General features: G+C 42.2%; 1 protein-coding gene across 2 annotated transcripts in view; it reads left to right on the forward strand.

Annotated features, from left to right (window-relative positions):
• The window catches only part of FKBP15 (FKBP prolyl isomerase family member 15), a 353,417-nt gene that overhangs the window by 46,241 nt on the left and 279,954 nt on the right, over positions 1-27,222 (forward strand). For both annotated transcript variants that reach the window (XM_069241370.1, XM_069241371.1), the window contains exons 2-3: positions 3,258-3,367; positions 7,216-7,294. In XM_069241370.1, coding sequence (XP_069097471.1) covers positions 3,258-3,367; positions 7,216-7,294 — 189 coding nt within the window. The remainder of the gene's footprint in view (positions 1-3,257; positions 3,368-7,215; positions 7,295-27,222) is intronic.

Below are 27,222 nucleotides of genomic sequence, written 5' to 3' on the forward strand. Positions count from 1 at the left end.
GGAGATGAGTTATCCAGAAGCTACCAGCGGCTAAGGGGCTGCAAAAGCATTCCAAGATTGCAGATGTGTTGAGCTTGCGCTACCCTTGACCTGCTCATGACCACGAAAGAGACTCAGTCTGACATACCCAGCTCACAAGGGACACAGAAGCTTTTCCTCTGCACTGCTGGTCTAGAGGTGAACTTCTGTTTACCTGCAGCCAATTCCCCTAATTCCTGACCTGCGGAAAACTCCTAAACGGTTGCAGTTAGGAATGCTGTTCAAGCTTATGGTTGGGCACAAAGTAACTACGTTTGTGCTCTCCGTTCTACTTAAGGCCCTCAAAGAGTAACTGAACCAAATCCCAGTTCCTATTTGGGACTGTGCGAACCTGTGGGTCAAGTGGGAGCTCCCAATCCTCCTACTGCCCCTGCCAGGTGAAATCTTAACTAGGACCTGCCTGCTCCCAAGTACATGCCACCAACGTTGTACACCTCTGGGAGTTTTGCTGTAGGTGCACGCACCGTCCAGCACATACTCCCTTTTCAAAAGCATTGGACAAGTTGCAAATCTTAATTGCCCCCCTTCCTCTTGTAGTTCCTGTACCCAATGCACCAGAAACGTAGGCTGCGGGACCACTGGTGGTCCTCTTATTTTGGACACGCACATAAGTTTGGTAGTATGACTTTGGCCCCGGAAGGACTTTTTTTTGGTGATTTTGTTGATGTGGAAAGGGCCCTGTTCAAGTTTGGGATCTGAACATTTTGCGGTTACTGATTTTTAGACTGATTTTGTGCAGAAACTGTCACACAAGCCTAAACCCACTGAGATGTCCCACCTTGCACCTGTGGCATTGAAAAAACTAGCACAAAGACCAGGTGTTTTATATATACATGTTAAATTACCCTGTGCCTTATGTATTGGAAGTATTGGGGAGTTTTGTGACCATTGAAAGGAATGAAGCTGAAAGGCAAGTTCCTCTATAAGGTCATGGAATTCAGAAGTACGTTGCAATGTCCTGTTAACATCCACCAGATAGTATTTTGTTCCTCAGAATACATGATCGTACCATTACCCTGAGAACAGTTGAAGGTATGTAGAATATATGTGTGATATGCAGTGCAAAATTAAACCCACAAATAAACAACTAGTAATTGTGTTGCAAGAACACACTGTATGCAGTTTGATATTGTCAGTTTCAAAGAGAGCTATAGTTCATACTGTGTGGTAATATCCTTAGAGGTTCCAGATTTTGTATAAAGAACTATGCCCTTGCAAAGCAAAAACAGAAACATGCTATTTCAACTGGCGACTTTCTGCTAATGACTGTTCATTTCAGTAAAGCAGTTCAGAACAGTGGTAAAGTTAGTTCTCATTTTCAGTATTTAAACAGCAGTTGGAATTCTGCTCAATGACCTACCTGCCTTTTACACAGTCAGCTGGCTCCGACAGCAGGCAATGTGACATCACGACTTAACTCGAATGTTTTATTATACTTTAGCGGTGCCGTAATTTTCATGCTACAAACGGCTAGTGACCCTAAAACTGGACTGTGGTAAAATAATTAGGGTCAGCTTTTTACACAGGTTTTCAGATTCATGTGTAGTGTAGCAATCCTTGTTATATTGTTAGACACGGTCTGCACCTCTGCTCCTTTGAATCCTTTGGAGTTAACCATTTATCAGGGGCTTGAATGAGCTAGACAGATGGCCTAAAGTTTCCCCCTCCCCACGCATGTGATTAAATTTGCTGTAGGTAGAGCCATTTTAAGATGTGGGCAATCACCCAGGTTTCCCCGCCTACCAGTGGGCCTGTTGTAATGTGGTTGGAGCCCAACAAGAAGAAATGCAAAACGATCCAACTGGAGAAACTGAAAGGCAATACATCGGGTACAATAGATAGAAATAAGGGGACTATAATATATCTTCATAGTTGTTGCTAGGCAGTAGAGCTGGATGAAAGATCTCTGCCGTCACTCCCCAACCAACCGAAGGAAGCAGCTCTTAAGAACCTGGAGAGACCAAGCAGTTACTTCTTCACTATAGGTACTACTGAGGCATTAAACTATGTGGTCTTCCTCATTGCCCTGTGTTGGCCAGACCCGAGAAATGCTGCAATATATCATATAGCTAAAAAATCACTATTACTTGCCTTAGTGGAAGGTTTCAAAATGGATTACAGAGAAAAGCCCACATTTTTAACCACAGCTATGTGCTCTAAATCCATTGGCAGTCATGATTTTTAGGCAGTGCTTTTCGGCCTCATTGAAGGGAAATGCAGAGAATTTAATTGCATAGTGATTCAGTACAGGAATTGAAACTGTGTATGGCTTGAGGTGACTGGATGCTTTACTTCCCAGAATCTATCCCCAAAAAATAAACTATAACTAAGGATCGTTGGAGCATACAAAGTGAATTACTGGATCTAGGATCCCAGCCTTCAGTAAACTTTCCTACCAGATTAAAGACCAGGCACAAAGGGAATATGTTTAATTTTGTCAAAGTAGACGGTGCAATAAATGGGCGGGGGCGATAAAAATGGCAGTTAATGGTAAATTCTACTAAGCTGATGTGCTGCTGCTTTTTAGTTGGGAGGGCTGGTGGTTGTTTGTTTCAGTCTTAATGACTATCCCACTGGTCAGTTAACTAAATCTGAAATTCTGCTGCAGTGTGCCTTGAGGAAGCCTTAAATATACTGTAGAAGGAAGCTGACTGTCACAACAGCTCTCCTTTTTCTTCTTTGTGTTGTTCAAGGCAGAGGTGATCAGCTTAAGTTAAGCAAATTGGCACTTTTGTGAGATCCTTTTGATGTAATGATATCAGTAACAAAAGAAAAAGAAAAAAACAACTCCTCATTTCCATGTTTGCTTGTATTGTGAACGAATGCTTCCTACTGCATCTAGTTGTTTCTGGCACTGATAACACATAAAAACAAAATTCTTCACACATCCCCTCTCTTCTCTACAAAATCTTTATCAAGTGAAATAAGGTATCTGATACCCCATATAGTAATCCCTTTTTGAAAAAAATCTTTCGAGAAATGATTGTAAATGGCACCAGAGAGACGTTTAAATGTTTAATAACTTCAATGAACAGGGCCATTATAAACAGCTAGAATTTAAAGTAATGTTTCTTTAGGGACGCATGGGCAGTTTGTCAAGAAGAATCTAAATTAAAGGGCTTGACGTTTCTGAAAGTTGAGATTGAGATTTCTCTTTCTGTGGTAGATGTGGAATGCCAAATGTTTGCATGCTTAGGACTTCCTTTTTATCTTTTCAGGGCTAAATTAGCATCTTTGTTTGGACTGGACCAAGCGGTGTCCAACCAGGGGAATGAATCATTCCAGTACACAGCACCAAAACAACCGAAGAAGGGGCAGCCAGCTACTGGTAAGTAAGTCCTGGGAGAAAAGGCTTTTGGCCCTTGCCCATTCCAGCTTCTAAACTCTACTTGAGTGGCCTGTAGTAAAAAGAGTTAGTTCCGCTTCTGCGGTGAGATAGGAAAGCACTTTTTAGTCTATAAGGTGTGTAGATACAGAAGGAGGAAGAGAAGCACACAGGTCCTTCAGGTGACCATATCATGTTCAATAGAGAGCTTGGCATAAACCATAAAGGGAACCAGATCTATTTATCTGAATTAGCTGTAGTGTGACACGTCATGTTGAGGAACATGAAATTACAGGGTGTTTACTAATAATGTTATTGCTTATTGGTCTTGAGGTTGGCGTCAAAGGCATATTGGCAGTGCTGTAGAGCGGTAGCTACAAGGCAGGCATTGTCTGTGTTGTCACTATCAGGTCTGTTTGAGTTGGTGTGTGAGACAAAGGAAGTAACACTATTGTGCATAAGTAGGGCCCACAGCCCTTCTTTTTAGAGAGTTATCTGTTGGAGTGCACATACAGTCATCAAGTCGAGATGTGTGGTTTGGCCTGAACAGCTATCATTAGAATGGATCAAGATGTGCTTAATTGTAAGAGGGATTCTTAGAGCACTTCTTTCACAGATTGGCTCATGAGTGTTTGCCCCAGAACATATTATGGGGTGGGCACATAGATATTATGTGTATTCTTAGGAGATTAGGCTTATTGACTCTTTGAAAGGACCAAAGAACTGTCTGTGCTAGGAAGTATATGAGTTGTGGAAGAGCTGCTGCTTTAAAACTTTTATGGTGCCGAAGGACTATCTATGCAAGAGCTTCTGTTTTAAAATATTTATGGTGTCTATGCCATGTGGAGGACCTGCATTTATCCTCCTCAGGCACCACCAGATGGTGGGCCACTTGCTAATTTTGTCTGCCTAGCAGTTCAGTGGGCTTTAGGGACTGGAAACCTCCTGCATGGGGTGCAACACATGCAGCATCATCTGGCAAACACTGTTCTCACCCACTGGGCAGCCAGTTTAAGTCCATCCATTACCTTTCATTTTTGGTCCCAACATTGAGATAGTCAAATCACTCCCAACCATTTGGTAGTATGTCCCATTCACCTGCCCCATCCACAACACGTGGTCACAACCAACTAATCAAACTAAGGTTGGAGGGTTCACTGCAGGGAACTCCATCAGTGCCCTGTGGGACAAATAAACATCATGTTCTAATCAAGATTTAAAAAAACATTTAAAGTATTCCTTCCAGTGGTGAAATACAGAGTAGTCGTAATCCACAGGCACAGTACTATGACCATCCTCAAATTAATGAAGCTAGTGGGTCACTGCCTCTACACATCTACTGGCTGGCACTAGACCTGTGACAGTGGTCATTGACGATGCCTGAAGATAGCTTCAGCAGGTGTGTACAGTCCCCACACATCTGGGAAGTTCTCAAACCTATCATCAAGGTCTAGCGGCCATCCAGCCACATGAACAGCAAATGTGGTCTGTGTGTTTCTTAGTAGGCCCTAATCCATAGTGAAATGAATATTGGTGGTTTGGATGGGGCATTCATATATACGTTCCCTCTGAATTCTGTGATAAAGATAGTACTGCAGAAGATGAGCATTGAATTTTTGGTTGTTCTAGGCACTTCTGCCTGGCCTCTTCAATTCAGCATTTGACCTTCTTTAAAAGGGCCACATCCTTCTCTCCAAGAAGAGAGGCCTTCCATGTTTGAAAGGAGGGAGATAACTGCATATTTCCTGCCTTTGCCAGCCTTAGCCCATTCATCCTGAGTAGCTGTCCTTTGTGCACCCAGGCCTCTCTGCAGAGAACATGTATGCATTGGCAGCTGCAAAGAAGTCCTCCAGAGCTCGGCCTCCAAGCAAATGACTAGGATTCTGCCATTTGGCCCTATTTAACAATGTCATCTTGCCCACATGCTCAGAGGATATATATGCTTCATGTCACTTTGCTCAACGAAGTACAGTTAGAGTTTTTGTGGCCTAGCAGAATAGGCCTTGACAGCCCTTCTCCAAGGTCAGAGAGGCTCACAACCGACAATCTCATTATTGTTTGGAAGCCCTGCTTTTCGTTGGGATTTCAGACTAGTCCTGGCATGGGTAATTTGTAAACCCTTTAAGCAGTTGGTCATATGTAATCTGAAGCTTTTTCAACGAATATGGTCTCTTGTTGGCCATTACATTGCCCTGAAAAATAAGTGACCTACATGTCCTTTGTAATTCAGATGTATTTATGATATTCTGCCCAAACAAGGAGGTCGTGAAGATTCATCCCTCCTTTCTTCCAAAGGAATTGTTGGAATTCCTTCTGATTGAGATGATCATTCTTCCAACGTTCTTTCCATGTTTGCATGCCACCTGATGTGAAGAAACACTTCACAGTATTGATGCTGAATGCATGCTGCCCTTTTATCTTGTTCTGATAGAACCAGGTGCATTCTGTAAACCAACATTTTAGGACGTTTTGAGCCAAAGATGAGCCAGCCCTAGGCAGCTACTATGGCCACCTTGTCAGATAGATAACATCATGCATCACCCATTGCTATACTCAGTATGAAACACAACTTCCATCTGGTGTCCAGGCACTATACACCATAGAAAAGCATCGGCGTTCTCCAGGTTCGCACCTTGCAGTCATATGTGTCTCACAACAACTCTGGCTACTCCACTCATATTCTCCATCCAATGCACTCTCAAGGCAACCCCCAGAGAGGGGTCAAGAGACCTGTACCTTCTGCTTAGCATGTCTGTTTGTGTAACCCGCCTGGAGCGCCTTCTCCCTTTCTCCTTATCAGTTGATGTGGAATTTACACACAAAGTTGAGAATGGGTGAAATGTAAGCGTTGTTTAACCTTACCTTTATATTTGAAGGGTTGACTAATTTAAGGGTGGGCTTGAAGGCCCACCCTGCTAGGATAGTGGTGTATTGAGGATTTATGGTGCAGAGAGATGTATTTACCAAAGACCCATGCACTGTCCATATGTTATTCATGTATCATTGTAACAATTAACAAACTGCCTCAGATAATAGTAATTGATTAATGTTGCTTGCATTTCATTCTGAATGTGGGAAGATAAAAAAAAAAATAGTAACACAAGTTATTTTTATAATGATTCCACTACTGTTTGTGGCCTCTCTCAGGTTATTAAAACGCTACTGCCAGTCAGTAAAAGCACACAGCGGTTGCCTCCCTTTGCTGAAATGTCGCATGGAGTAGGCATATATAAGATCAGTGATGGAGTGAACCATGTTTGTGTGCCCAGACTGCTACATCTGTTGTAATGCGAGACCCAACACGCATTAGCTGTTTAAAAATGATTTGACCATTTTGAATATTTCCGTTGTTGGTGACATGTATTTTAAAACTAGGTTCTCCTCTTCATCAAGCGCAGACCCTAATGAAATACATTATATTTTCACAACTAGGAGATAATAAATGCGGACTGCTTTACATTTACCACTATAAAACGTGTTTGCTAAAAATAAACTATTACTTGTCACACCGCCTGCTTTGATTCTGTAGATGGGCAGCCTCAGGGCATACATTGATTCTTTCGTGTGTTAGCTCCTTCTGTTAGATTTATGAGTTCCTCCCTAATCTTGGAGCAGGCAAATAACGTCAAACATGTGCAAGTTAAGGCAGTAGCCGATGCATATTAATTAACCATATGTTTGAGGTGTAAATTTCATTCTCAATTACAACACAAAATATTGTCACTAAATTGTGCCCTCCAGTCCAGCTTCTCAAATGAGGACTCTTAACTTGATCATTTTCTGAGAATTGGCTGCCTCCCTCCTCATTATAGTGCTTTGATTTGTACTGTGTTTTCTTCTTCCCAATAAAGCAAACCAGAAGGCACAGAAACCAGCAACTTCGGGAACCTCATCTGTGTTGTTTGCAACAGCTATACATGCATATCGATTGTAAGTATTATTGCTGAAAAGTAATGTACACTTTAGGGCATAATAGGATGGGGTATTTCAACAGCATTCAGTACCTCCCAAACTGCAAAATGTATTATCAATGAGCGACTCTGAGTATGGATTCAAAAACCTCATTATTTGTTTTGTCCCTGCCTGCCCAGTATTGGTCTTCGATCACACAGTGTCCCATACAAACATTAGAGCACTCTATATCAACTCCCCCCATCTTTTGTAAAGGTTTGTTAATAGGCTGGGGCATGAAGTAACTAAGAAGAGGAAAATGGGCTTAGTACATATTTTACTAAAACCTCTGTAGCTTTTCCGTATGTATGTGCACATCTTTATAAGAAATATATGTAAATACATATGTTACATCATCTCTGTTTGTGAAAATGTATCTATTTTTCAATCTCAGTTGAGAACATTTATTTACTTTGTTTATTGTTTTGATTCTTTTTGACCTTTCATCAAGAAGTGTTCCAGTGACATATTGTCCACTTAACTTTGATCATGGCATAGGGTTGCCCCAGAAGCACCCTTGGTTATGGGACTATTAAATAAGATATATACTATAACACAATACATGAAATGTAATGGAACCAGGTTGCGCCACATATCTGTGCGTATATTAATCTAATGGGATGAATATTTAATGCAACTACATTAAGGCTTTATCTGTTTTTTGTTTTTTTATTCTGTTTCTGATGAGGACAAGTATGATTACTGGTGAGCAGTTGTTCGCTACAACTTGTTCTAAGTTGTGCAAAATTCTAGCAGCCCAGCTGTTCTGGTGTTACGGATTTTGTTCCATCTTGATCAGTTTGGATTTGTACTTGATAGGAGCAGTATGCATAGTTTCAGACATTTGGCACATAGTCTGTGAAATTAGTGGTTGTCTCACTGGACAATGAAAATATATTTTCTACAGTTGGTTGGGAGTTTCTCTTTAAGGTTTATTCCTTTCATTTTTGCTGGCCTTTTCTTTGTTGGAAGAAACTGTTTATACGCAACCATATTCTAGGGTTAGAATAGGAAGCAAGATATCAGAGACAATGGCACTTGTTAAAGGTAAAATGAAGGAATGCCCCTATGTTCAATGTTATTTATGTTGGTAATAAAGCCATGGCTTTATTGCTGAGAAAAGATATGAGGGACTGTCTGGGTCTCTAGGTGGAAAACAATCATTTGGTCTCTGCTCATGCTGTCTATAGACTAGTTTATGTCCTGGACACTGTGAGAGCAAGGCACACTTGATGAGACACAGGAGAAAGTATGAACCATTATCTGCTTTACATAAAAGTTTGTATTTGTCGCCCTTGAGGGGGGGCAGGGGGCGGGGGTGCGGGGGGGGGGGCAATGGCTGGTACGCTCGAAGCAAAACTCCCAGTTTTGGACAATCTGGCCAGCTAGAAAATTTTATGTACTAAAGGTTGCGTACTCAAATAAGGAATTGGAAGGAATGTGTGCACATCGAGAATTTCAGACATCCCTGCCCCTGTCTGTGATGGTGCAGAATTTTGTTGGTTAAGATGGTGATACTTCCCAGGTGTTTGTACGTGCTGGAGGGAACTGTGTGTCTCACTCTAGAGTCTGAGTACAAGGAGATGTCCAGTTTGCGACTATACGAGAGCTGGCTGGGTCCACACTAACAATGAAACGTGCAATTTTAGATTTTGTTTATGAACTCGGGGCATGCTTTTCTGGACCCTGAGCTTGATTATTTAGCATAGCAAATAGTGCTTGTTGGAAAGACTGCTTGATGGAAACAACCAGAAGAAGGCCGTATTAGCAGGCACACATGGACGTTCAAACCTAAAGTGTTTATTTGCAATGCCTGCAAAGATTGGCTCACGGATGCTGTACTTGAGCTTCCCTGTGATGTGGATATGGAACTGGGAAACTAGGAATGTGTTAGAAGTGCACAGTTAGCTTAAACAGTGAGGCTGACGTGGGTAGGATGGGGTGAACTTAAACTCAGTTTAAATTTATTTCTGCATTAATTGCAAGACACTACACAATATATGACCACCCCATTAAATACTCACCCTGGGTATGGATTTGATGCTGCATATCTTTATCTATGGTGTGGCTATGACCAGAAATGGGTACATTTTGGAATGGCATAGTGGCCAGAATGAAGGAGACTGTGGACCATGTTGCTGAATACACAGTTGGGCATTGTTTACTGTGGCTGTAACCCTGGAAAGGAAAAAAACAACACATATTTATGGCAATGTGACTTTTACTGGCCTATCATATGATTTCAGTAGACTGGCTGCAACCCAAGCCCGTTGATTTACTTGTCTGGAGTAAAAACATGTTTGAATGTGCAGTAGCAGAAGAATTTCAGACCGCAGAAAAGTGAAAGATTGGGCGACATTTTAAGTCACTGGAGAGAATCGACTAGAGCACTGGTGTACCCACATGATACACTACCCACATAAAGAAATAATGTGAAATATTGTGACAAAGCCAGTTTGTGTGTGCTCAGGCCAGGCAGGCTCTACTGGGCCTGAACTGTGGTGGTTGAGGTTCATTCCTCCAGTGTTTTGAGGTCTTTCTTACTATGGCTCTGCATACTGGGCCAAATGCAACCCTTTCTACAATTGACTCTAAAAGTAGTGAGAGAACACAGGCACATGCTTCTCAAGGAAGTAGTGTTGGTGGGCAAGAGCTCAGAACGCAACAGCCAGCACTAATGTATTGTCCAGCCAAGTGCTTATATTATATAGAAAAAGATACGCAGAGAGACCGGGAAAGCGGCCTCAAAGCATGCACAACCCTGGCTCTCGCTCTCATCTGCTTACTCTAAGTGTCAGGAGGAGAAGGTAAGTGTGTTTCTGTGAAGCAGCCTTTCCTTCTGAAAGGCCAGGTATACCCATTCCCTCAGAAGGCATACATGCTTCTTCGCTCTTTAGGCCGACCTACAGCTCCTCTAGCAACAAGAGTTGACTTCAAATGTTGTCCCCTCACTTCTGGTGGACTGGCTGCGAGACAGGCACCAGCCTTGATTGCACAGCTGCTGTTTGACTACTTTTGTAAAGCACACTCCCTTCCTTGGTCAAAAAGAATTTGAGACTAAATCACAGAGGGTTGGTTTGGATCCCATTTTGATTCGAATTTTCTAGACACGGAAAGTGGATCCACTGTCTTAAACTTAAGAAACTGTTTGGGTTGGTTCTCTTTCAAATACTCTCTCCAAACTGCTTTCCAGATACTGTCTTTGTGCTGATGTCACACACAGCAGGTAGGAAAGGGGCTGGCTCAAAGTAAAAGTACCCAGTCCATGGGACAGGGAAGTGTTTGTTCTCAGCACCTGGCTGTTATCAGCCTTTTCAATGCGGTGATCAGAGACATACAAAATGGTAGGCCTTCCCTGGAAACTTTCTTACCTTGATCAACAGATATTGCAGTCTCACCACTCACCCCTACCAATTACCAAATATCAGTGCTCAGGAAGCTCTAATCAGCAGACCTTTGCTAATAAGAACCTCATGGAATTTCTAAAGGTAGCCCTGTTTGTATCCTCCTCACCTACTCGCCTCAGTTTCTGTCTCCACCAGTCTAGCCACAGGCATAAAGTCAATACACTTCCAATGTCGGGAAAAAGATGTTCTCATCCAGATAGATCCACCATACATGTTATACGCACTTACTATATACACTCATTTGACATACACTAGGATGTCAGCGCAAGGTTCTGGGTTACACATCACAGCGGAACTTCACAGGAGAGGTGTCTGTATACAGCACTGTCACTGATACAGGAAAAAGGTCTGGTCACAGTATAGATTCAAAAACACTGTATGTGGCCGCCACCACTTTGTGATACAACCAGGGCAGGGATAGTAGCCCCTCCACGTCACAGAACAGGTCTTCGACCTCACCTTGTTATGGGGAAGCCTAGGCCTCTGCACACTCTATAGATTAGCGTGATACCAGGGTAAAATAAAAATCAAGATACCAGTTTCACTTGCAGTTAGGCAGTTGTGGAAGGGGTAGACCAGTTACAATGCAGGGAACATTCCTGTCCCAACTGAAAATTAAAAGTATTGGGATAAGGCTTGTTTTTTTATAGCTGTAATATGAATACAATGCCTAGAAAATGTCTAGTGTATTGTGATCTCAAACGCCTCCCTTTTAAAAAAAAATAAAAAAAATAAAAAAAAATCTTTTAAGCTTCTTGTCACTGTTGTTTTAGAGGTGAAAGCATTTTTATACTGTTTTTGTCTTTGAAAAACAATTACATGTTTAACAAATATTGTCATTTGGTAGGCATGTTCGTATCCATGTCTTAGTACTTGAGTGGAGTATAGTATGCTCTAGGAATGGAGGAAATTCCTTTTTTCAAAGAAATAGTGGTATTAGCATTGTAGTGGCTCAGGAAGGAGGTAGATTGATCGTGGCTGGAGCATAATAGTACACATTTTTGCAAAACACCCAGTGCGGATAAACACACAGCGACTGAATAATCTGCCAAAACCAATCTCTGCCTTTCTGATATCAGAAAAGAAAGCAAGTGTGATTGAAGTGGTTGGAAGAACGGTGCATGGAAGCACTCTTCAAGTCTCTAGACCGGATTCAGAGTCACAGTTGGGAGTGGCTATCAGAATTGTGGCTGCCATGGGTATTTTCGAATCTAAAATCCCGATTCAGAGTTTCAGCTCTCAAGACTAGACATGTATGAGAAATTCTGCACAGCAGTGGCAACAATGAATGTTACCGAAATCAAAACCCTTTAAAAGGACTCGTGTTCCTGTACAATATCACAACAGTGCTTCAGGGTGTAGAGGTGCATGTATCTCTTATTCTTTGGAGCAGTTCTTCCCAAATCTTTTAAATCACAACCTACTTTTTAGAACATCAAACTTAGGCGACCCAACTAGCTGGAGCCCCTTTTGTGCGGAGGATGGCTTGAAGCCCTGCTTCATACTGGTGCTCATGCATGCAAGACGGCTCAGTGCTCTCCCGCGCACAAGTCTGAAAATCCCTCTACTGTTCACAGCAGAGGGATTTCCTTTTTTTATTTTGTAGCCTCGTGAGCTGGGAAAGAGCTGCCTCAGCCACCTGAGGCATGTCTTTTTTCAAAGTAATTATGCATGCCATGCTGACATCATTACAGTGAAAGTGAAATGAGACAATCACATTTTTTTGTTGTTTCAGGAAGAGGCTCCTTAGGCAAGGGCCGCTCCCCATAATTGTCAAGGAATTATGGCCGTCTTCTGCCCCCGGGGGCAGATTGGCTTTATTTTTAGGCCTATCTACCCCTGGGGTGGGATGGATAGAATGCCACTAGAGACCTGGGATTTTTATATAACATGTTGGGGTGCAGCCCCTTGAGCAAGGGTCTCTCCCCACTATGGGGGCAATATTATAGCAATTTTCTGACCCCCTGGGAGCACCTCAGCCATATTGTTAAGCCAATCTGCCCCAAGGTGGGCAGAAACCCATTAGGCACCAGGGATGATTTTTTTTTCTATTTGTCGGCCCTGACCAGCATGAGCCGGCCGTGGCCATGGCCACTCCCCCCCCCCCCCCCCCCCCCCCCCAAAAAAAAAGAGGGAAAGCCCACTAGATACCAGGGATTACGTTTTTTTTTTTTTTTTTTTGTGGGGGTGGGAGCTGCCCAGCATGCACCCCCCTGTCCCCACAAAAAAGGAAACTCTGTCTTCCTGTTCCTCTTGGGGTGGGGTGGGGGGGGTGAGAGGGGCAATTACCCCCACCTGCCGTGTTGGGGGGGGGGGGGGGCAGAAAAGCTCACTGGACACTAGGAATTATGTTTTTTTCAATTATTTAGGAGTGGGGGCTTCCCAACATGGGCATGGCAATGCCCCCACCCACTCAAAAAAGGGAAACAGTCTTCTTGCCCCCCCCCCCCCCGGTGACACATGGGGGCAATTTTCTGTCCCTCTGGGGGTGGAGGTGGGATAGAAAATCCACTAAACACCAGGGATTACTTAAAAAAACAAATATATATTTGTAGGGGAGGGGGCTGCTCAGCATGGAAATGGCAATGTCCCCACCTCTCCAACAAAGGGAAGCAGTCTTTCCACCCACCCGGTCGGGGGCAGATGGGGTTAATTACCACAGAAAACCAACTAGACACCAGGGCTAAAGCATCTCATCCCAGTGGCAAGCAAGAGGATATTTCATTAATTTAGGTTTTGTTTTTACAAATGGGCGAGGAGAGTTTGTCTAACTCCCAGTATCATCCCCCTTGCACTGGTGAACAGCTGAACTTTTTGGGCTTAGATAGGCTGCCACCTGGAAAAACCTGCCAGACCCTCACAGTTGTGAACACTAGACATCGTGAAGAGTCCAGGATGGTGTGCTTCACATCCATCACACGCCATTTTCAATCAATCAATCAATCACTGCATTTGTAAAGCGCGCTGCATACCTGCAAGGGTCTCAAGGCGCTGGGGAGGAGGGGTGCTACTGGTCGAAGAGCCAGGTCTTGAGGAGTCTTCTGAAGGCCAGCAGGTCCTGGGTCTGTCGTAGGATGGTGGGGAGAGTGTTCCAGGTCTTGGCGGCGAGATAGGAGAAGGATCTGCCGCCGCCGGTGGTTTTTCGGATGCAGGGGACTGTGGCGAGGGCGAGGTTGGCTGAGCGGAGGCTTCGGGTGGGGGTGTGGAAGCTGAGTCGGTTGTTGAGGTAGGTGGGTCCGGTGTTGTGCAGTGCTTTGTGTGCGTGGATCAGGAGCTTGAAGGTGATCCTTTTGTTGATGGGGAGCCAGTGCAGGCCTCTCAGGTGGAGTGTGATATGGCTGCGGCGGGGGACATCGAGGATGAGTCGGGCCGAGGCGTTCTGGATGCGTTGGAGTCGTCTCAGGAGCTTGTTTGTAGTTCCTGAGTAGAGGGCGTTCCCGTAGTCGAGTCTGTTGGTGATGAGGGCCTGGGTAAAGTTTTTTCTCGTGTCGAGGGGGATTGATTTGAAGATCCTGCGGAGCATACGGAGGGTGTTGAAGCAGGACGCGGAGACGGCGTTGTCTTGCCTGGTCATGGAGAGAGTGGAGTCGAGGATGACCCCCGGTTGCGTGCGTGGTCCGTGGGTTCCGGGGCTGTGCCTAGTGACGTGGGCCACCAAGAGTCGTCCCAGGCTGATGGGGTGGGTCCGAGAATGAGGACCTCCGTCTTGTCTGAGTTCAGCTTCAGTCTGCTGTTCTTCATCCAGTCGGCTATGGCCTTCATTCCTCGGTGGAGGTTATCTTTGGCGGTGTCGGGATCTTCGGTGAGGGATATGATCAGCTGGGTGTCGTCGGCGTAGGAGATGATGTTGAGGTTGTGTTGACGTGGGCGAGGGGGGCCATGTAGATATTGAACAGTGTTGGGCTGAGGGAGGATCCCTGTGGGACGCCGCAGATGATCTCAGAGGTTTTGGAGCGGAAGGGTGGGAGGCGGACGCTCTGGGTTCTGCCGGAGAGGAAGGATGTGGTCCAGGCCAGGGCCTCCTCTTGGATACCGGCGTCATGGAGGCGTGCTGATAGGGTGCGGTGGCACCCACAGTGCCGTGCAAAGCTCATCTGTTGACTAAAACACACATCTTTCCTCACATTTCTTTTATGGAAACTCCCGGAATCTGCAGGAATACAGAAAATTCCTACCATCAGCATTGCCCCACTTCTTGCTGATTAAAAATACTGCACCACATACGTGGTTGGACCTAGAGCCAGCATCACAAAATGACCCAACTGATGTCCCAATGCCTTGGTTTGATAAGTTCCTGGCACTTGCTCTAGTCAAAGCCACACAAGTGGTGCAGCATTTTTATTGGCACAAGTTGGGCAATGCTGGGTGGTAGAAATTATGTGGATTCCTGAGGATTCTGGAAGTTTCCATCACAGAAATGTAAGGAAAATGTGTGATTTCAGGCTAAGTTTGAGATTTGCAGGGCATTGTGGGTAAAAACACCTCTTGGGATCCATGCAAGTCACCCCATCCTGGATTCCCCCTGGTGTCTAGTTTTCGTAAATGTACAGGTTTGCTAGTTTGAATGCTTGACATTGTTCAGCATTCCGTCCATCACTTGTTCTTTTTGCATCAACAGGTTTCCATAAGTGCCGGCTGAGCTAGGGTGCAGAAACCACAGCTACCCACTTTGCAAAAAAAACAAGTCAGTTTTGCATGGAAAAATCTGATGTATACATGTTGGGCTTTGGGACGTTTCTTGTCGCTGGGACTTGGCCTACCCACACAGGCGCAGTACCATTTTAATTGGGAGACTTGGGGGAACACAGAATAGTAGAACAAGTGTTATTACCAATTGTGTTTTTCAGCATTTTCATCTTTCAAATGTAAGACAGTGTGTAAGACCTAAGCAATTTTGAGAATACCCTCTAATGCACATGCTAGTATGGATATTGTGCAAATAATCCCTGCTTCTAAACTCCATATCTTGTGCCCATTCCTGAAATACACAGGTTTCCTTGATACCTATTTTTCACTAATTATATTTCCCATATGAATTACTCTATACCCTGTACACAATAAAAAAAAAAACATTGCAAGATGCAGCTCATTTATTGGCTCCCCGTACCTTGGGTTCTTGGAAAACGCACAAACCCTGAATAGCCCCACAACCAGAAGGGTTTAGCAGATGTTATGGTATATATCTATTGTGAATCAGCCATCGTGATGAGAAGTTACAAAGTAAAAAGTTGTCACAAATACCTGGTTTTCCCTACTAATTTTCAATATTTCTTTATTTCAACACCTTGTTTTCTTTAGGAAAACTTTGAAGCATCTACACAAATGATCCCTTGCTGAATTTAGTCTAGTTTTCAGAAATGTATAGCTTTCCGGGACACACCTTGAATTTCCCATCCGTTTCTACCACAAACGCGAAGGAGGATAAAGCACAAAAAATAGGAAAAATAAGCTCTCTCCCAGTAAAATGCCAAAACCGTGTTAGAAAATTTGGTTTTCTGACTCAAATCTGCCAGTTCTTGAAAGCTGGGAGGATGGTTATTTTAGCACCGTAAACCTTTCGTTGATGCCATTTGCAGAAAAAAAAGAACATTTTCTTCTGCAGTGTGTTTTTCCCATTTTCCTCCCCCCAAAAAACCCAAAATGTGTGTATATATAATTTGGCTAATTCCACAGTCCTCACCATGGGAGTCCACCAACTCTGGAACCTTTTAAAATCACTGGGATGTTTGGGGAAAAAAGGATGCAAATTTGGCATGGATAGCTTAGGTGGACAAATAGTTATGGAGGTCTAAGCTAAAACTCCCCAAATAGCCAAAAAAAGGGCTTAGCACTGGAGGTCGGGGCCTAACAGCAAAAGGTCTAACGGTCACGAGATGGGCTGATTTTTTTTTTTTTTTTAACATAATAAACATGCTTTAAACATTCTGTAAATTACCAAAATAACTTACTCTTTACAGTTATTTGTGTTTCCTCTAAAAGCAATTCTTTGTAAATGTCATGACCTTGATCACGCCCTTCTATATGTCTTTATCGGAGTGTGCCCAAGATAGTGATCTACCTATAAAAGTGGCAAATGGTGAACTTCAAGGGAGCTAGAACATTTTTCAAAGTGGAGTGCTGGCCTTTGGAACCTGTTCACTAAAATAAAAAGACTTCTGAAAAATATTGGTGTTAATACCTGCAGTTTTATCAAATTTGGGAAAAAAAAAACTTCTGCAGCAGAGTATTATGTAAGGCCTCACGTCCATTTTTGTGTTAAAACAAGATCCCGTGGTGCATTTTGGAATCTATCTTTCCATCCATCCATCCATCCTTCCTTCCTTCCATCCATCCATCTATCTACCATAGGAGATAAAATGGTCTGCCTAGATCCAATGCCAGGAGTAAAATCTGGTTCCCCAGCTCCAAATGTCAGCAGCTCTGTCCCTTCGGCCACATCCATATTTCTCAATTTATGTATGAAATGCGTGCAAAAGTGGAATGATTGTGTATTATCATGTATAGTGAGCTCATTCTATGTTGAAATGGGCTTGTGAAGTAAAAAAAAAAACAAAAAAAACACAGCAGCAAAAATACTGGATGGGTCACCCAGACTCCTGCTTGGGAATACTTACAAGGATTTGTTTTAAAACTGGACTAAGAGGCATAGTTCAGCCCTTTTTGCACCTGTAGTGTGCTGGAACAGTTTGCAGAGTGTGGATGCTGACATCTGTTACATCACTGAAGTTGTAGGTATTGTGAAAAATCCTAGCTTCATTCAAAGTATAGCAAATTTACTCAGAAAGACAGTAGTAAGGGGGTGGTATTTAGATGATGGTCATTTTGGAACACACTTGCAAATATATTACTAAAGCATTATGCGGTAGTGCACGGGCATTACATTTTTCATTGAAATGGTCGCTAAATTTGCACAGACCTACATTTTTCCTTCTAAGACAACATAGCACACAAATGATAATGTGTGGGAATAGGATTTTAGTGAATGTGAATCATTTGCATATCCCCAAGTAAAAGTGTCTTGATTTAATTTGATCCTATTAAAGTCTTTCTTTCCACCGCACCGTGGAATTACAAAAAACAGTGCTTCATCTTTGCTCTCTTAACATATATGAAATATTTGTACTGTTCATGTACAGGTATCTAATGTTTGTTGTGTGTTACAAACAAATTGCATCCTACACCCTTTCTTTACACACTCCATGTAACCCAACAGTATTGTCACATAGTTCACTTTGAAAAGTTTTAAAAAAAAACCCTTTTTTTATTGATTTTATTCAATTATAATTAGATAACAGTAAGCAAATAACTAACATGCAATGCAGAGCTTCATCACGGAAGAGGGTGGTTATACCCCAGTCAGATGGCATGACAGTACATTCTCGTACAATAGCGCAACATAAGGCTGACAGTAGGCATCAACTAACGGCAGTGGTATGAGTCCAAGTCCATAAGCCTGGTAAGTAGTAATTATTACATGCATGCAAGCCTGGCATTCACATTCAGATTACATTATGTTCAACGGGGTAAACTTGTCTCTCATCCCTCTCGGAATCCTCCTCTGAGGTAGCAGTGTCGGCAGTAAATTTGTTGAGAAGGTGCCCCCACAACAGGACTGCACCCGCAGTGCCCTCGTCAGTCCGTGCCATCTACATATGCACCTCTTCAGCTACCCCCCACTCCAGGAGATTCTGCTGGGGGGTCCTGCTTACATGTCGACGTGCCAGGAAGCATAATGTCCTCCCGGTCTCTCCAGTTTGGGCTGTGAGCTCCTTGCGTACCCCCGGACTGAGCTTGCCAGGCACCCAACTTCTCCCGTGAGACCTTGTCCCACATTTCCAACCATCTCCATATATCTTCGGGGGTATTGAAGAAGTGGGATTTGCTCCCAGACAGTACCCGCAATCTGGCTGGGTACAGGAGCATGTAGCAGAGTCCCATAGAGGGTAGCTTGGCCTTGAAGTCCAGGAAGCCTTCCAGGGATCCCTGAACCTTGTTGGTGTAATCTGGGTAGATTGAGATCTTGTGGTTATTGAAACCGACAGTGTCAATCTCCCGGGCGACACGAAGGATAGAATTCCTGTCTTTGTAGTTTAGGATTCGTGCAATAATCTCTCACTGCGGTGCGGGAGGTGAGGAGGGGGGCAGGTGGATGAGGGGTCCCCAGTGCTCGGTATGCCCTCTCGGTCATGAAAAGTGGGGACAGGCCAGCCGGCTTCAGCACATCTTGGATCCAATGTTCCACAAATATTTCAGCTGCAGTGCCTCAGGGAACCTAAGATTGTTGTGGCGGGATCTACTCTCTGCATCCTCCACTTGTGCCTCAAGGATCCCTGCCTTTGCAGTAACCTCGGCCATCTGTCTCCTCAGTGTTGTCACCAGAGATTGGTTTGAACAATGATGATTAGAAAATTATAATAACGATTACTGCACTTTTCTATATATTACGTTCAGTAGTAACTGAATATATCCTAAGATGGCCGAAATGTTAATATATGATATTAGGGTCCTTTGTTAGTCCGTTGTTTGTTTATAATGAGAATGCAGGAGCGATTTGTTATTTAAACACTGTGGGAATAGTACATCTGTAACCTGTGACCAAGGAGCGTAAACTCCGAAACGCAGCAGGATTTCATTTTTGTTCTCCTTGCTGCAAGTTGAATAAACACGCTGGTGTAATTGAAGTCACTGTACGTTGTTTTGTTTTCACCGAGGTTCCTCGGATGTTTCAGACAATGAGTTGTTGGAATATATATATATATATATATATATATATATATATATATTATCTTCACACCAGTTTGACAATTAAGTCAAAATTGCGGCACTCACAGGATTTACAGCAGATTACTTTTATTTCATGACAGGACCCCCATCAAACTAATGCACATTACAACAGCTACTCAATTCATCATTCCAGATTATTACTGTGTACCACTTTACGCTTTGCTTGCAATCCCCGTCAATAATGTCCATGACTATTAACAATTTTTATTCCAAAAAGTTTTGTTTTCCCATTGCTCTATAAGGATCCAATTCCCAATTACCATTTTATTTATTTCAAATAGTATACCCCATTCAATTTTCCATTGACAGTGGGAATTAATCCATATTATACAACCAGGTTTTAAAGATGACAATAGAGTTCCTCATCGTAATTTATCCCAAATGGCATCTTGGTCTTTAACCTAATAATGTATCTGGATTCCAACCGTCTTAGTCTTTGAACCCTATCGCCACCCTGTTCATGTTTTTGTATTGTTGCAGCACCATAGTACTTCATGGACAACCAGTCGAGTTGTGAGTTTTTAAATGTTTGCTCATTGAACTTGTAGTGTCCTCATTACAAACCGCCCTTTTATGTTCCAAAATGCGCTTTCTTAAAGGGCATACAGTACTCCCTACATACCTCAGACCACATTGACATTCCAACACATATACCACAAAAGATGTTTCACATGTGATTCTTGCTCTGATTTTAATTTCTCTGCCTCTATAATCTATTACAGCTTTTTTATTGCATCCGATTCTACAGGCTTTGCATTTTCTGCAGCAAAAAAGACCCTTACTGCCCTCTGAAAACCAATTGGGAGATTTTAGTATCTGTAGGTGACTTCTAACTAACATGTCTTTCAAAGATGGGGCTTTACGATATGTGATTGAGGGGTAGATGCCCACTCTTTGTCCAATGTCACTGTCTTTTTTAATCAAATGCCAATATTTCTTCAATATTTTCACAATTTGTGGGTTTTCCTTACTATAATCAAGAATTAATCTAATCTCATTCTTTTCCAACATAGGCTCATCTGATGCATTTCTATTCTTCATCAACACCTGTTCGCGGGTCTTATTTCTTGCCTTCATCTCTCCCTGTTTAATCCATTTCGATATGTATCCCCTATTCAGGTATCTTTGTCTGGTCTCATCAAATTTCTCATTCATATCTTGTTCATTTTAACAATTTCTCTTAATCAAATAAACTCCCCATAGGGAATACTTTTGATCAATGATCTGGGGTGAAAGCTAGTTCCATGCAGGATCCTGTTGGTTGCTGTGGGTTTCCTATGTAAGGTGGTCTGTAATTCTCCATCTGCAATATACACTGATACATCTAGGAATTCAATTGAACTCTCACTTACCTTGTATGTAAATTGTAATCCAACATCATTTTTACTCAAAATCTCAAAGAATTCCTCATTATTCCACAGTTCCCTGCCAAATCAGGGACAGGTCTTCTATATATCGTAACCACATGATCACTTTATCCATATGTTTGTCGTTCTCTTGACTCCAAGCTATGCATTCCTCCCACAACCCCATTGTGAGATTAGCATAGCTAGGAGACAAAGACACTCCCGTCGCTGTCCCACAGACTTGTTTGTAAATCTGATGGTTAAACAGAAAAATGTTGTTGTTAAGGCATAAATCTATCATTTCTAATAGCATCTCAGAGTGTTTTAGGAAATGGATGCTTTTTTGCCATTGAAAGAATTTCACTGCATTAATCTCCATTTGATGTGAAATTGAAGTATATAATGAGACCACATCTCATATCTTTCTCATATCTATCTATATATATCAACACTTTCTTCTTGCTTCACAGAAGATCGGCACTCCAAGGCAAATTGTATTTGAAATCTATTAACGGTTCATAGGAATGGGTTTCAGCATTACTGCCTTGATCAACCTGTCTTGCGGCACTTTTGTTTACAATTTATAACATCGCATGATCACATCGGCAATGTTCATAATTAAACTACATTATTATTCAAAATGAAAATGGCATCATTTCATTTTAAATAGAATTCAAAATATGTACCATGTATTATATGCAATTTTAATCGCAATCTGAAATTTTCACTTGTGAAAGCGACTAAAGTGCACATAATGACAAGGATGGTTACATAATTTAACCATTGATAAATCTATGCTGAATACAAGCATTATCAATACCGTCCGCAACATCAAAATACATGATTTTATGCCAAATTTATCACACCATTACTACAATAACACCCCAGTGGGCTCACTCAATAACAATTATGATCCGCCCACAAGTATTGGATAAAATATCCATTAAATATCATTATTTGGATATATAATACTACAACATCTTTATGGGGAATACTTGTATATAAAGCTGTGACATCCAATGTCATCAGTAGCATGTCACTTTCCCAGCTCACATCAAATACTCGTTGTAAGAATTCTGTTGTGTCTTTCAAATATGAAGGCAAATTCTGCACCATCGGATAAAAAAATGTATCTATATATTTTGACACAAATTCAAACTCCATTCTTCTTCACTAATTAATCTTTTGATCTTTCCATGTCAATAACATTTTACCAAATTCTGTTCTTATATTCTCTTCATATATCAAGCTGACTCTTTTATAGCTCGTTTTATCATTTAATTGCTCATATGCCTTTTCAATATAATCACACAAAGGCCAAATTTCAATATTTCACCCTTTATCAGAACTTCTAATTACCACTTCTGTATTGTTCAACAATTTGTCCAATGTTTTTCTGTAACTATGATTTACCTGTATCACTTGCTCCAATAGATATACCACAGAGCCTGAGAGAGTCCAAGTGGGGGAAAAGCGGATTCGGTAGGGAAAAGCTGGGAAGGAGACCTGTAGGAAGCAAGAGGCTAAACAACACAATGTCAAGATATAATCACATTGACTTTCAATAGACTATGGTTCTAAAAGTTCTTATACTGTAATCATGGATAACCTAAGAAGTGACTATAACTAGACCTCAAGAAATCTAGGTACCTGGAAAAATCAAGAATGGGTTAATACAATGTTTCATATGAGCTTTTCAGGAAATATCACATACTGTCTAGAATACAAGGACCTTCATCAATAATGTTTCAGAATAAACATGGCATTTTTACATGAGGACAGAGGCTATCTGAACATTCCCTGGCAACAACAGGAACTGTATTAGGAACTTAATATGCACAAAGAATTAAGCGTTTCAAAGAAATCCAAAAGCTTAGGATAAATGTGTGCACCTCAACAAGCACGGCACACCAAAGTTTTCAATGTCATGAAATGATCGCGCACACTGCCGAGCTAAAAGCCAAGCGTTTTATGCCAGGGTTGAATCGCGCACTCTGCCGATTCGAACAAGAATATGCAAATGCCATGAAATGATCGCGCACACTGTTGCCGATCTGAATGCCAAGGTTTACATGTTAGAAATGAATCGCACACTCTGCTGATTCGAACAAGAACATGCAAATGCCATGAAATCACACTCGCGCACACAGAGCGTTTCACAACTAGGCCCAAAACTCGAATGTTCTTGAGAACGGGGGTCAGGGGCCGGCCTGACCTCCGCCTTACCGCCCTGCTCAAGGATCACCAATATAATGAGGGCAGGCCTGGAACATCAAGGTAGGCCTCCGGAACAGGAGCTCAGGAAGTTGCTGCTGCTCTGCACCGGGACCTCTGAATAGTGAGCACGTGGAGCTGGGCTGGCTCCCTTATGTAGAGTCAAGCCCAGCCCACAAACCGCACCCAGTCATGCTGCAGGGAAAGCTTCTAGAAGTTCCTAGAAAGGGGCCACACCCTAACCCACTCAGTAAGCCTGCAGCAATACCTTGCAAATGAACAGTTATTGCAAACATCATTAATAGTGCTTTTCAAGGTTAAACTCTGCAATGCACAAGGTTAACATACTGCATATAAACACAATGCATGAATTACGCTCTTGAATAAAGACTGGGTTTTTGCATTTTTGTCGCCCGTAGAGCGCGCACTGTCCTGATGTTGACAGATTGCAAGTAAAATTGTATCTAATACATGGTAAATATATTTGGAATTACAGTTATAATGAAATGATGCCATTTTCATTTTGAATAATAATGTAGTTTAATTATGAACATTGCCGAAGCGATCACGTGATGTTATAAATTGTAAATAAACATGGCACGAGACAGGTTGATGAAGGCAGGAATGCCGAGATGCATTCCTGTGAACCGTTAATAAATGTCAACTACAATTTGCCTTGGAGTGCCGATCTTCTGTGATGCAAGAAGAAAGTGTTGTTTTATAGACGCGATGGCGCTCGTCATATATCGGGCACCATCGCCATTTAGGAGCGGAGTGACCACGCCACACGAGTGTTAGATTTTATATATATATATATATATATATATATATATATATATATATATATATAGTTTTTACGGGGCAGCACTTAAACTTTTTTAAGACCACGGCTGTAGAGAGTCAGACATAATACACTTCAATGTTCAATCAGTAATTTACTTTAACAAAAAGAACTTTAACAACAGATAAAAGTACACTTAAAATAAGGTAGAGAAAGAAAATCAGAAGGTCCTTGGACCTCCATGCCCAAGATACAATACTAAGGTACTAAGGGACTGTATGAATCATGCATTTTTGCTGTTGCAGACAGCCCAATTGGGCCGCTTGCGACAGCAAAAATAAATTTTTGGTATGTATGAATTCAAATGTGCGATTCTGTAACATTACCAAATCGCAGTTTGGAATTGCGCATGCATACAGCTTTGGTATTAGGAAAAGGCGTGTTAAGGGCGTCCCTTCCTAATACCAAATCACAGCAGTATGTAGAAATGTTTTGTGACTGAAATTGATCGCAAAACATTCACATTTTACCACCTACTTCAAGTAGGTGGTAACCCACTCGCAAAAGGGAAGGGGTCCTGAGGTGACCCCTTCTTCTTTGTGAATGCATGCAAAAACGTTTTTTAAGAGCAGGCAGAGGTCCCACAGACCACTGTCTACTCTTCAAAAATTAAATGAAAACTTTGCATCCTGATTTCATAAAAAAAAAAAAAAGATTGCTTTATTGAAAAGCAGTCACAGACATGGTGGTCTCCAGAGCCCAGTAGGACACCATCCCTCTAATTTTTTGCATTTCCTAATGGGTCGCAAATTGAGTCCTGCCTCATTAATATTAATGAGGTAGGTCAACTTGCGACCCATTAGGAAACGCTAAATGAAACTCATGGACTTTCATATATTCAAATAGCGATTACTTAATTGCGATTCACAGCGAATCACAACTAGGTAATGTAAATTTGGAATAATGATACATATGGCCCAAACTTATTTATCCAGTAAACGAAGATGAAACCAGGAGTTCGATGATGGGAGCTCTGAGGGAGCAAAATATTCCTTCCTTTGGTGGCTAAGGGAGGCTGTCAGAGTCAACCAGTGTGTCCTCTGTCTTCAAAAGGTTCATGGCTCCTATGCCCCTAAGGAAAGATTTTATCCAGCATTGCTGTCCTATTTGTTGGGTTTCGTTCCTTGTGTTCTGCACTGAGACCAATATGTGCTAGCCTGAAGTGCAGTGTGGATTCACCTTTATCAAGTGACCGTTGTCAGGGGAAGATAGCCACAACATTGGAAGCAGGGTGGGGTGACTTTCAGTTGGGCAGGAAAGACCTACCCTGAAATAAAGGGAGTGGACTGGCTACCTTCCCACCACCAAGGCATACTAGTTTCGGGGAGGTGGACACGATTGTGTGCTTGTGTAGGCTGGAAAACGAGACAGACACCAACATCCCAGCACAAAGAAGATCACCAAAATTTGCAGCACATGCATGGTGTTCCCTTACACTCCAGAACGCATCAGACCACTCACAGCTCGTAGAGATGCACCTTGACACAAACAGTGTGTGCATCCCTCAGACATTTCTCTGACATTAAAAAGACAAGACCAGGGCAAGCCAACTTTTGTCCCAACAGTAATTGATTAAATTGATAAGTAAGTTAAAGAAAAAAAAACCATACCATTTAAAAATGAAGTGTGTTGAGATTGGGGTCCAGACCACATTAACTGAAGGAAGTCTGTAAGAGCCCTTCAGATGTGGTTTGTGGTGCTGCAAGAGACTTTACCTGCTACAGAGCCAGTACGAAGAGTAAATATGAAGGTCAACTCCTGCAGCACCTCAGCGTTGAAGAATACTCATAATCATTGCCTAGAATGAACATGGGGGAGCCCACATTGCTGTCTATCTCGCTATCACAAAAGGCAAATCGGCTTAAGGCAAGGAAATCTGATATGGTCAAGAACCAAATTTATAAAAAGCTAAAGATAATACTGATATCCTTCCAAAAGTTCAACATTAGCTTGGCAGGCCGTACAGCATGGGCAAGAGATGAAGACGACAGGGAGATAGAGGTGAAATGTACTGCGTGTGCAGAGAATCAAATTAAGCAATTTCCAGAAGTATTTTACTATTAAGTCAGAAGCCAAAATGGTCATCGTAAAAATATTTACAGGGTATAGCAAGATGTAGAGGGCACAGGTGGTAGGATCTTGACTACATCCCTACTTCACTAAGGCATCCTTCATATAATCCTTACTCATGAATTCCAGCACATGTACCCTTTCAACATAAGTTAAGAATGAGGGACACAAGCCAATCTTGGCCCCTTTTTAGAACAATATTGGAGAGGAGAAAATGTCCCTATGAAAACTATTTTAGGTTCCCAATAGATGAATATTTGAAGAGCAGATGTTAGCAGAGAAGGGTCTTTGGCTGTTAAAGTATTCTCACAGAGTTTAAACTCTGTGATTATTATTGCAGATTTTAAACTTTGTGGTTAGTCTTCAGGATCTGAAGCCAATTCCCCAGGGCCGAACTTGCTTTTGTTACACATAGATGCGGTGAGTATTCTGTTAAAATTGTAAATACTCTGGTTATTTTCTCTTTTTTTTACTTTGTGACTTAGCTTTTTCTGTAGCCATTCATTTTAAATCCCAGATATCATGTGGGATTTAAAATGAACAGAGGGGTGCTAATGGAGGATGGATGCATGTGTTGTTGCTGCCTGGCCTGGTGGAACAAGGACAGCTGCAAAGGGACCAGGTCAGCTGCAGACTTGGAGAGGGGCACATCCAGTACAAAGAGTTTTGTAGCAGCATGTAAAACAATTTAGGGGTCATGCCAAAATTATTTTGTCATTTGTGGTCATGTTTTGTCCCTTGAAATGAGGCCTTTTCGTAATCTTGTGCTGGCTTGTGTCCATTTGTGGTGGTTCTGTTAGGCAGCAGCTTGCATGAGGTATCACTGGCCCAGAAAATGGGCTTGAGTTTAGGGATGCTAATTGAGATAAGCTTGTAAGTGAGGTCTCTTTCTGTACCCAATTCTATTGATAGGATGAGCAGAAGTTTCAGATATTTGAGAACTCAAGGAAAAGGAGTAACCCTGAAAACCAAAATCCTAAAAGGTTAATGGCCTGATTTAGAACTCTGTAGAAGGGTTACTCTGTTACAAGGGTGACGGATATCCCTACCGCTGAAATGTAAATCCCATTATCTTCTATGGAATTTAGATTTCGACGGACAGGATATCCGTAACCGTTGTGACAGAGTAACCCGTCCGCTGAGTTCTAAATCAGGCCCTAAGTTTTTGAAACCGACTGAAAGAATAAAAGATAAAGAAAGACAGCTATCCAGATGATCTTTGCCATACCCACAGGGCAGGGCCAC

This window comes from Pleurodeles waltl, chromosome 6 (assembly GCF_031143425.1).
Source record: "Pleurodeles waltl isolate 20211129_DDA chromosome 6, aPleWal1.hap1.20221129, whole genome shotgun sequence".
In the NCBI taxonomy this organism is placed as follows: domain Eukaryota; kingdom Metazoa; phylum Chordata; class Amphibia; order Caudata; family Salamandridae; genus Pleurodeles; species Pleurodeles waltl.